At 51.3% G+C, this 12,066-nt stretch overlaps 1 protein-coding gene across 1 annotated transcript in view; it reads left to right on the top strand.

Moving 5' to 3' along the window:
• The window catches only part of MEGF11 (multiple EGF like domains 11), a 387,229-nt gene that overhangs the window by 301,535 nt on the left and 73,628 nt on the right, over positions 1-12,066 (top strand). The window contains exons 6-8 of the mRNA XM_088839921.1: positions 438-684; positions 1,861-1,981; positions 8,449-8,585. Of these exons, the coding sequence (XP_088696047.1) occupies positions 438-684; positions 1,861-1,981; positions 8,449-8,585 (505 nt within the window). The remainder of the gene's footprint in view (positions 1-437; positions 685-1,860; positions 1,982-8,448; positions 8,586-12,066) is intronic.

Here is a 12,066-nt window from a genome sequence, read left to right as displayed (position 1 = left end):
GTGGGCTGGGGCATCACCAAGAAGGGGAGCAGAGTCACAGGCAAGAGGGGAGGCAGACTGGAAGAGAAAGGGCCTGGCTGAGAGGAAGAGAGAGCCAAGCACGCAGAGTCCGGCAAAGGTTAAAGAGCTTATGGTTTCAGTTTCAGTACAGAAGAAGGGTTTGGGAGACTGGATTGACCAGTCTTGGTTGGACTGGAATGACCCTGACTAAGAGATGCATTGAGAAAAGAAGCTTCTGAGCTTGTCTGATTATTTAGGGGAGGGGGGGTAGGGGTTGATGACCAGCTGATGGGGGTTATTGGTGAATGCTCCCACCAGAACCCCCTTGCTGCCTCCTGTCCAGGGAAGAGTGATGCAGAGATGGGAAGGCTGGTCCCAACCTCCATCCAGGAGAGTCCATGGGGATCCTTCTGCCCTGACCTGCTCCTCTCTTACAGGCTGCGATAGCGACCACTGGGGCCCCCATTGCAGCAACCGGTGCCAGTGCCAGAACGGGGCGCTGTGCAACCCCATCACGGGCGCCTGCGTGTGCGCTGCCGGCTTCCGAGGCTGGCGCTGCGAGGAGCTCTGCGCGCCAGGCACCCATGGCAAGGGCTGCCAGCTGCCATGCCAGTGCCACCACGGCGCCAGCTGCGACCCCCGCACGGGCGAGTGCCTCTGCGCGCCCGGCTACACCGGCGTCTAGTGAGTAAAGCCCAGGCGGGACGCATGCAGAGGGGTGGCGGGGAGGGTAGGATGGGAAACACGTGAAGGATCAAGAAAGCCCTGGCTATAAAATCTCCTGCGCTCTGGCCACAATTCCTACAGAGGCTGAACTCCTGGGCCTCACCCACACAGGTCTCAGATCCCTGCTGTCCAATGCCCAGGGTGACTGGAACGGGCTTGAGGACTCGTGGATGGATGCTCTCATGGCAGGAGAAGCTGGCTAAACCTTCTTCTTTGAGACCCTTCCTGATCTGGGCTCCAGATTTTGGCTTGGAATTCTCTTCTGATCATAATCCAGCTGCCATTACTGAGCCTTCCAGGCCATTTGAGACAGAGGGGGTGAGGGCCCTGGGTAGATATCGTGCTTAGATTTGGGAAGATTACTGTGCCTGGTCCTCTTCCCCTGCCTTTCCCCCTCATCCAGTTTTCAGGAGAAGGAGTCTGAACGGACAGGATAGTTGTGACCTCTCAGAGGCAAGATTGACGTTCTCCTCGCCACCCTATCAAAGGCTCAGTGGCCACCTCAACAGCCCTAGATCCTGAGGGAGCGCCCAAGCAATCTGGCCACAGATACATCTCTGATGGAGGGTGTCCCCTGCACCCATGTCTGAGCAGCTCCAGGGTCAAGGCATTGAACTAAGGCCCAAGACCAAGACCCCATGCAGATCCTCCCCTGCATCTCAGCCGTGCCCAGTCCTTCTAGAGAAGCCTGTTGTGGGGGCTGAGAGCCTTCCAGAGCCTGGAAGGGAGTGGAGGCCTGCCCTACATTCTCTCTCTTTCAGAATCTAGGCAGATTCTCAAAAGTTGGACCCATGGCTATGTCTCATGGCCTTTGCTTGTGCTGTTCCTTCTGCCTGGCTCAGCCTTCCTCCCCTTCTCCCAGTGAAACTAACTTTACCTTCAAGACTCAAGTAAACTGTCGCCCTCTTAGGGAAGATTTCCTCCGCTTCTTATACCAAAAGCCCTTAAGTCGTCTCCCGTACTGGCCCAAGCACACAGCCTCCAAGGACACTATCTGAGTCCCCCTTTCCCCTCCTGGCCTTGTGCCTAGTATAGTTCACATTGACCAGGAACTGACTAACTTCTAGGGAGCCCAGGAGCCTTGGGACTGGCTTTGCATGCTGCCGCCTCTCACACCTCTGCTTCTCTCTGCAGCTGCGAGGAGCTCTGCCCACCTGGGAGCCATGGGGCTCACTGTGAGCTGCGCTGCCCCTGCCAGAATGGGGGTACCTGCCACCACATCACTGGCGAGTGTGCCTGCCCCCCAGGCTGGATGGTAGGTGGACCTGCAGGATCTGGGTGGGGCCCTGTAAGAAGCCTGAGCATCCCTCGTTCACATACACCCTAGGGAGCTAAATTCCTCTCCCATCCTGAATAGCCTCCCTCCTCTTTATGGTCATGGGGATCCTTAGACACTACCAGGGGGCCATGGACACAGCTTTGACTGCCAGGGCTCGTATCTAAATGCTGTGTGATCTGTGTTGCCTTACCTTTCTGAGCCTGTGGTCCCTTGTGTGCGAAGGAGTTGAATTCTTCTCATAAGCTGTCTCTGTCTTTCAGCATACTCACTGAGCTGCCATGGCTCTGAGATGTGGTGAAAAGGCCGTGGTGTAAGGATGGAGGTGGTGCAGGGGGAGGGAGAGAGCAGGCATGGCCCCCTGCCTTTATAGAACTTCAGATTCCCAGCCTCCAACCCCTCTTCTCACAGATGCACACAGATATTCTGATTCTGTGGGCCCCACGATCTGTATCTTAACGTGGGCTCCAGGTGATTCTGAGGTAGCCTCCACCAGTCCAGGTCTCCTGTCTGGGAACAACCACTGTGGGAAAAAAGGATAGGATTTATCAAATCACAGGCCTGAATCCAGGCTTCGCATACAGCGTTGGTCCTGAAAAGGAAAAAAAAAAAACCCTCGATCATTCTAGTCTCTGCTTCCCTAACTGTAAAAGTGGCATAAAATCAAGGGCTTCCCTGGTGGACCAGTGGTTAAAACGCCACACTTCCACTTCAGGGAGGGAGGGTCTGCTCCCTGGTCGGGGAACTAAGATCCCATATGCCATGTGGCGGGCCCAAAGCAAAAACCAACTGGCATAAAAATAGTCAGCCCCGCGCTTCAGAGCGGCACGGTTGGCAGAAGGCTCAGATGAGGGCAGTGTAGGACCCGGCTGCCCTGCGAACACTGAAATGCTCTACCATTATTCATTTTCTATGTCCCTGGATGCCACAGGCAAGCCACAGCCTCCTTTAAGCCAGCCTGTTCCCCCATCAGTGTCCCCACCCTCCGCAATCCCAAGCCCCTCAGAGACACAGTCGGCTCCCTTCCCTAGGGACTGGGGCTTTGTGGAGCCAGGAAGGGACAGGGCTGTGGAGCAGGAGCAGGATATTTCAGGAGGCTGTGCATGTGAGGTCATAGCCAGGGAGCAGCAGGAGGAATGGCTACAGGGCCTGTGATGCAGGCAGATTGGCCAGAATTCTCTAGACCGGGAAAAAACCTGGGGGATCATATGGCCCAGCCTTGTCCCGACCTGGCTGCACACCAGAGTTGCAGTGGATGGGGGTGGGGTGGGGCTAATACAGATTCCCAGACTCCACTATAGACTGTCCTGGGCCTGGGATCTCTCTCTTTTTTTTTAATAAGCTCCGCTGATAATTCTGAAGCAGCCGACCCTATCTTCAAGTCAGTATTTGGAAAAAATCAATCCAGACTATAGGATTTTCATCTGTGTTTCACAGAACCTGAGGGTTTCTTGGAGGTGAAGGTGGGTGCAAGGAGCCTAACAACTGGGGCTCTGGCACCCACACACCCCCACGTATCCATTTTAATCTACTAAGAGGTCCTAGGTAAGATTTCACATAAAAACAGGACCTCCCAGCTTTAAGAGGCTTGAATACCACTGGTCTGTCAATACCTTCCTTTCTCAGATGAGGCAGCTGAGGCCCAGAGTGGCTAAGTGACCTGGCCAAGGCCACACAGCTGGTGAAGAGGGAGGTGGAGCTGGAATGCAAGTGTCCTGACTCCTGAATCCAGACTCTTGGTGTCTGTCTGGCTCTGTCTCTTCCAAGGAGAATGAAGTGGCTCCTGCCTCTCCCACACCTGCCCATTTCTCTCACCCCGAACCACTCTCTGTAAAGACCCTCTCATCTCCAGCCAACTTCCGGAATTCCATCACTCGCAGGCTGGGTCCTCAGAGACCCAGCAGCAGGTAGTGAGGTCAGATCAGAATGAGGTAGGGGGAGAACAGGCCACAGGCAGACCTGTACCTGTAAAGTCCCCTCTAGAGAGACTGCAGACTGATGGAGGCTGGTGATTGAAGAGGGCGGCGGGGAGGAAACCAACACGGATAATTTTTTTCCCCTCCCGACACAGTGAGAGGTTTGTTCTCTCAGACGACAGGAAACTCTGTCAATAGCAGCCTTTGGACTTAGGAGCTTCATGTTTTTAATTTTACTGTAGACAACTGCATTTCTATTTTTGACAGAGCATTTAACTTGCAGATTTGTATGAATTATTAATACCCCTCGTGCGTGCAGTCACAGTGTAGTGAAGCTGTTGCTGGGGCCTGAGGCCCTTCCCAGGGAGAGGGCTGGGGTCAAGGGGTTGGTGCAGGGCAGAGCGGTCCTCCTTTTATTATCCTCCATTGCCTCATTTGCCTGCCAGCCCCACGTGGCTTTAGCCGCACTCAGAGATCTAAAGAGTACGATTGATCACACACTGAGCAGGTCCCCAAAGAACCAAGGCTTCATGCAGACCTGGAGAGGAGCTGCCTGGAACCCGGGCCCCCAGGCCCCTTCCTCAGGGACCCCTGGCCAGTAGGGGTATGCCCACAGGTGTATGGGCAATCCAGTGTATGTCCAGAGGACACGACTCTTGCCCAGTGTGGTGAGCCCATTCCCAGAGGGCCTCTGCAAAGAGCCTACGGGGCTGTTTCCTCTCTCTTTCTGGGCTTTGAGACCTTTCAGAGGAGGAGACCCAGGTGTGAGGAGTTCACTGTGAGTGGGAAGTGCAGATGGATGGGAGGTAGGAGATATGATCACCTGCCTGGGGAGTTCCCAGTCTGATGGTGGAGGCTGGACACACACATGTGCATGCACACACATATACATTCAGGAAGCAAGAGGCCCCAAGAGCTGGGAAATAGAACCAGTCATCATGGAGGAGCAAAGAGAGGCATTTGTAAAATCCTAGAAGCTCAGGTTTGGGAAGTTTTGTTCATGGAGCCCCAAGCCTGACCTGTATGGCCTGGATCATTTCCACAGCACCCAAGCCAACCACTGTTCACTTCCCCCTGAGGGCATCCCTGCCACCTGGGACAGCAGTGATCATTAGATGCTTGGAAAGGCTGTGTTGTCTCATTGGCTTAACCTCAAGTCCTTCACTGTCTTGGCCCCCGCCTTTCTTATGCTCCATTTATCCATGGTCTTCTTTATGTGCAGCTCGTTTCCAGATTTGGACAGAACCATTTGGTCAATCCAGTCCTGAGGAACAGGACCCTTGCCTTACTGCATCTCCCCCACCTTCTAAATGCCACACAGCCCGAGATCCCACCGCTCTAGGAGACACACGCTCAGCTGACTGAGCAGGTGTGTTAGGGCTGTCATAACAAAGTAGCACACACTGGGGGGCTTCGACAACAGAAATGTATGTTCTCACAGCTCGGGAGGCCAGAAGTCTGAGACCAAGGTGTCGGCAGAGTTGGTTCCTGCTAAGGCTTCAGCCCCTGGCTTGTAGCTTGCGGTCTTCTCCCTGTGTCTCCAGGTGGCCTTCCCTCTGCCCTATGTGCTAATCTCCTCTCCCAATGAAGACATCGGTCACACTGGAGTAGGAACCACCCTGATGACTTCACTAACTTTATTGCCTCTCTAATGGCCCTGTCTTCAGCCACAGTCATATTCTTAGGTGCTGGGAGTTAGGATATGTGAACCTGAGGGACACAATTCAGGTCAGAATAGCAGGAAAGAAACCATAAAATCACAGCCCTCTTTTAGGCTGATACCCTCCTGTCTGCTCTCTCCCCCTGTCAAAAAGCTATTCTAACCAGCAGTAACCAATCAACTGTGTGGTTTTCCCCCCATTCTTCTCTGTCCCAGGTAATACTGGGCTCCTACCACCTCCACCTCATCAGGGGTCTGCTTGGGTTGAATATTAATGAAGGGCCCACTCATCTCCAGTTTAATGAAGGTTCCTTCCTATCTCTGATCCCATGGAATCTTTACAACCACGTGGGACACTGGGGGTTTCCACTCCCATTTTAGAGACGAGGAAACTGCGGCTCAGAACTATCATATGACTTGTCCTCGCTCGGCCATCTGGAAGGAGGTAGACCTGGGGTTTGAGCCCAAGTCCTGACTTTGAGTCCAGTGTTCTTCCCACCCTATCAGGTGGCAGTCCTTCTGAGGTAGCAGATTCTTCCAGCCCCAGGAGCACGAGCCTGAGGAGGATAGAGCTGTGGGTGGGGAATACTGAGCAGGGGCTGAAAGAGGTGCTCACCGTCCCATCCAGAAAAGGCTCAAGGATGCTCGATTTCCCCAGGAATTGTTGAAAGGAAGCAAACTTTCCTATTGGTCTCTTCAGGAAACCCTGATCTTGTCTCAGAAACTCTGAAGAGAAAAGGAGCCTGTGGTCTACAGGATGGATGGATGGATGGAGTGTGTGTGTGTGTGGTGTGTGTGGTGTGTGTGTGTGTGGTGTGTGTGTGTGTGTGTAGGAGGGTTCCACTGTGCTCCATGATGGGATGTAGGAGGTATAAACACAGCCCTCTTAATGATTTTTCAGGGTCAAACTGTCCTCGTCCAGCCCAGAATTGCAGAGAACTGGCCATAAAGGCTCCTCCCTTCCCTCAGGAATCCCTAGAACTTGTGGGGCACAGTGAGACAAGCAGGCCCAAAGTACCCACCCCCACCACCTCCAGGAAGAAGAGGGACCCCTCATCTGAGTAGCTTTTCCCTGCCCGTCTCCTCACATACACGCTCATCTCACCATCCTCGGCTACTGCCTCTCCCACTCAGTCATCCATCTCTGCCCCTCCCAGGCCCCTCTCAGCCCCACACTATCTGACTTATATGTAGGGGAGAAATCTGAGTTAAAAGGCCTACTGCTTAATTCATTACAAGTAAATTGGATGATATTGATAGATGACTCTGGTCAGCAGGATTTTCCTGACTAAACCAGCTTCCTCAGGGTTGGCAATTATCGGTGCTTAATAATTGTGTGTTGAACTAATTGATTAATTAATTGTGGGAGAATCCTTGATCTCCATAAGAGAAATGACCGTCTCTGGTATGGGAGAGGCTAGAAGGGCAGCAGGAGACAAAAGTAAGTTTAGATTCCTGTTTGATAAAGACCAAAGAGTCATATGTATAATTTTTAAATTATATACAATATCTCATACCACAAGGCTACTACTGGAAGGAAGTCCTCTGTCCCACCCCCTGACAGGTCCTACTCCTGAAAGATACCAGATTCAAATCTTTCAGGTGTTTCTTCTGGTATTTCCCTCCATATTTCTCCAAAACATGCTTTACCACCATCTCCCAACTCGTTAGAGCGTCATTTCAAGTATCTGCTGATTCCTGGTCTCCTGTTCATGTTTTTACCGTAATCCTTGGGAAAAGCTGGCTGGAAGCCTGAGGGGCAGGAGAGGTGCCAGGCTTGTTGACTGATAAGAGCCTTAAATGTCAGTATCTGTAGGTCTTTCCCCTTGAGCTCTCAGTGTTCCCAGAAAGGAATCCTCCAGAACTCTGCAAGAGGGAGTAGAGTCTGGTCACTAGAATCCAAGGGGCCAAGCAGGGGAAGAGAGCAGAGGGTCTGACTGTTATGCAGGCAGATCCCACAAGATCCCTATTTCTGATGGTCCCCACCCCTTAGCTGTGCTTGGTGTCCCTGTGTCTGAAGCGTTCGTGGGTCAGCCTCCCTAAAAGTAAACTGCTGTTCTTGCAAAGGCTATTTGAAATGGGGGTAAAAATCTGGGGTCTAATTCCCTCTTTTATAAACTTCTAAACACTCCTCCTGTTTCAGTTCACCGGCACCTTGACCCTCAGAGGCCCCTGGTATCTCTGATTCCTGAGCTTTTCTGAGCTTTGTCTTCCGACGCTCCCTTTGCAGGCACTTGCCATTGCTGAGAAAGCAGAAACTCCAGCAGATCCTGTTCCTCTATCTGCCAGTGCATCTTCCACTGCGTGACACCCCTTGTCCTCTCTGGCCCCCTCTCCCCTTCCTTTTCTCCTTGTAGGTTTATATGTTCCCTCTGCTCCCCTTTACTCCTCTGGTAGCTGGGTGTGGGAAACAAGTAGAGATAAATGTTTGTTTCCACACCACCATGTTTAATCACATCTCTGCTTCCTTTTTCCTTTCCTCGTGTACCAGCGTGAGGGCACCCAGCACCATGCACTAGTTATCTGTTTTCTTATCTCTCTCCCCAGTAGGTTGGAGGGACAGGAATCGAATCTTACCTGTATTTTTATATCCCTAGAGTCTAGTATAGGGTCTGGTATACAACAGGCACTCATTAAATATGTGCTGAATGATTGGGTAAGCAAACTGGTCTCAGTCTACCCATCTCTAAAACGTGGCTTTGGAGTCATGGTGTCCAACTTTCTGTGCTTCTGTGATTGGGGAGAAGGCCCCACTAAGGAATAGGGGTGGTCCCTTGGGCTGTACCAACCATACTACTTCTAGGAGAAGGTGGCCTCGGGACTGCATCTCAGAAGCACCACCTCTGCAGGTCTTCCCTCCTGTGTTTCAGGGAGCAGTGTGTGCCCAGCCCTGCCCACCGGGGACGTTCGGCCAGAACTGCAGCCAGGACTGTCCTTGCCACCATGGAGGGCAGTGTGACCACGTGACTGGGCAGTGCCACTGCACAGCCGGATACATGGGAGACAGGTAAGGATGCTGTTAGCTCGTCCTTACTGGTCACGTTACTCATTTTCATGGCAGCCTTGCAGACAACAGGTCAGGTTTACCAACCTTCTGCCAGCTTTCCTGTTCCTTTCTCAGAAAGCATTCTGAGTCCTCCTTCCAATCCATCCTTCCTGGCCCTCAGCCTGCTGAGGGCCCGCACCCACACCACCCTCTACTTGCTGCCCTCCTGAAGGGAGACAGTGGCACCGATAACCCAAAAATGCCGAGCTCACACATTTTGCACTATTCTTTTTAGAAGTGGATTTTTATTCCTGATATGAGTTCTGCCAAAAGGATACTGACATTAGTTTGCATCCTGTGAAGGCCTGTGGCCTAAGAGCAGACTGAGCAAGGCCACCAATGTTCTGGAATCAAACTAACCTTGTCAAGTGGATAAACTACAAAATACGTAACGGGAGGGTTACCGGACATGCACGTTTGCCATGGCAAGAGGGATTCCACGATGATAGGGAAGGCGCTCTGGGAGAAGGAGAAATGACAGCCAGGGCGTCTGATGGTGAGTGAATTCAGAGCTGGTGGAGGACATTTGTCCACAGAATCCAGGTGAATCTCCTCCCTCTCAGTCTGAACCACATCTGTCTCTTTGAGCAGAGAGATGGGCAGTAGAAAGGAAACTCTCACACCCCTTGCCTGCTTCTGCGGGATCCATGCTTCACCTGGATTTTCTTACTCTGCCTCCCCTGCCCAGGTAACATCAGGAAGCAGGAGTCAGGGCTGAATTAACCAATGAGTCCTACTGGCTCTGACCAACACAGTGGGGCTCCTCCAACTCTCACTGGAGTCAGCCCCAAATCCTCAGTGATGTCCAGAAAAGAGATTTTTCCATTTTCAGCCTGAAGCTTGTTTACCTGTAGCCTGGAGCCTTTTAAGCCAGATCTGAGCTCTTGGTGAGCTAGTGTTCATCTCGTGAGCATCCCTGGCGTAGAATGTGGGGTGTGGCATCTGGGACCCATCCCTCTCTGACCTCTGCTGGAGTCTACGTCTCTGAGGGAAGAAAGGGAGGCAGGACTGAAGTGCTGCACCCACCTTCCCATCCCCTGTCTCTCCCAGTGAGGAAATGCTCAGGTTGAGCCAGCAGGAGCAGGAACTGGAAGACCCTGAAACCAAAACAGGACCCTTTGTCTCTGGCAACTTGCACATGATGGCCAACAAAACCCATTCACCGTTGGAGACAAGCAGGTTGATACCTCCAACCGGCTGGACTCCACACCAGGAGACCCAACCTCATCGGTGCTCTCCGTTTCCACCGCCAAGATGTACCAAATGGAGAAAGAACCCTAATCCCTCTTGTGGGGACCCAGCCCATGAACCTGAGACAGAGCGAAGCCCCTCAGACCTCAGCGTCCTCTGGCAAGCTTTCCCCATCAACTCCAGAAGAAGAATTCAAAGAGAGGGCCCAGTAGCATTTGGGTTTCCCACCTAAACGGGCTGCCTGGTGTTTAATATTTTGTAAAATTGCCTCCATTAATTTTGTAAGTGACAGCTGCATGAACCCACCCCACATCGTTGCGAGCATATTAAAGTTGAGTGGGTATAATAATGCAGGCCTCCCCGGATAGGCAGAATCCAGTGCAAATTAAACATGAAACGTAACGAGGGTTTTGCAGCTCATTTTGTAATTTAATTGAGCAATGTATCTGGTTGTTAATGGTAATATCGGACACATTAGATTGATATGTTGCAAAGGAAGGATGTTTAAGTAGAAAACTAATTCCTGCTGTGATTACCCTTCTGTTCCACAGGCCCCGTTATTAGTGTGCTTTGTGTAAAATTCATTAGCAGTCGTTGCTTGATCTCTAAATAAATAAGTTGTTTAAATTGTGGGTAGAAAAAAAAAGAGGCTGATTATGTAAATGGATTAGGTTGTCAATATTTCATTTCCAGATTCTTTTTCTGGGGCTATGGAGTGTCACTTTGTAAATATGACATGGGGCGGAGACACGCCCTTCAGAGAAGGGAGCTCACACTCTAGGACTCTCTCTGCTCAATCCTGCCAGAGGGGAGGGAGCAGGAACGTTCCAGGGAAAGGGGATAGTGTGGAGAGTCTCCAGGCTGGGGTCTCTTCCCTGATGGCCTGAGACATCTGGGAGAGGCAACCTGAGTGACTTCGGGGAGATCCACTGTGAGGCAGAGCTGGGGCTGGCAAAGTCCAGTTCACCTGCACTGTGCCCTCTTCACCGCTCGGCTTCCATCCTCACCCCTTCCCCCTCATTCCCCTCTCCCTTCCTCTCTCCTCCCTCCCATTTCTCCTCCACGCACCCCCTTCTCTCTTCCCTCTTCCTCTGTTCTCTCCCTCCCTGAGGCCTCAGACGGGCTAAAATGCAGCAAGACTTGCAGGAAGACAGTCTGGGTGCTGTGGTGAAGAACACGGCTTCCAACTCAGGACTCACCAAGATTTAATAAAGAGGCTAAGGCTGTATTTTTTTTCCCCCAACATCTTTTATGGCTCCCCTCTGCCCTGATTATGGTAGAAGATAAATAGAAAACCTGAAAATGGAAAAACATGATCATTAAAGCATTTGTAATTCCGTAAGTCCACTCCATTGTTAACATTTTGGAAGTCTTCCCTTTGAGCCTTTTCATGCCAAAAGGGCTCTGTTAGGAGAACTACAGAAAACAGTATTAACAAGAGTCATCATAAGAGTTAACACTTCTTACTGAGCGCTTACCATTCATGGGGCACCTTTCTAAATGTTTATACACATTATCTCATTTAATCCTCAAACGCATGGTGAGGTTTAATTATTACCATCCCATTCTGTGATGAGGAAGCTGATGTCAGCGCAGTAAGGCCAGTTCCCCATTCTCCACACCTTTGAAGCAGCGTGGGGACGCAGACAATCCAAAGTCCATAGCTCATTTTTGTTCATTTGTCTCTAGGATGCAGGGGTGGCCCATCTCTTTTTCCTCAAATGCCCCCAGGTTTACCGCTTAATTTGTTGCTGTGACACTGAATCTACGTCCGTGCATGCTCTTTTCTAAGTCATGTCTGACTCTGCGACCCCATGGGCTGTGGCCTGCCAGGCTCCTCTGGCCATGGGACTTCATGTAGTTTGTTATTGAATGGCTACAGAGGTTTCAGTTTGGGAAGATGAAAAGGTTCTAGAGATGGATGGTGGTGATGGCCGCACAGCAGCGTGTGTTGTTTGTATATGCTCACTCAGCCGTGTCCAACTCTTTGAGACCACATAGGGCAAGAATACTGGAGTGGGTTGCCATTTCCTCCTCTAGGGGATCCTCCCCACCCGGGGATCAAACCCGCGTCTCTTACATCTCCTGCTTTGGCAGGCATATTCTTTATCACTGAGCCACCTGGGAAACCCACACAATAATATACATGTACTTAATACCACTGTATACTTAAAAATAATGAAAATGGCAAATTTACGTTATCCTTATTTACTGCAGTCAAAAAAAAAATACACAAAGCCTACAATCAGTG

This window comes from Moschus berezovskii, chromosome 9 (assembly GCF_049115385.1).
Source record: "Moschus berezovskii isolate FMDL1 chromosome 9, NW_MosBer_1.0, whole genome shotgun sequence".
Lineage (NCBI taxonomy): Eukaryota > Metazoa > Chordata > Mammalia > Artiodactyla > Moschidae > Moschus > Moschus berezovskii.
The sequence above is the reverse complement of the archived record's forward strand: the minus strand, read 5'-3'. Positions and strand labels throughout refer to the sequence as shown.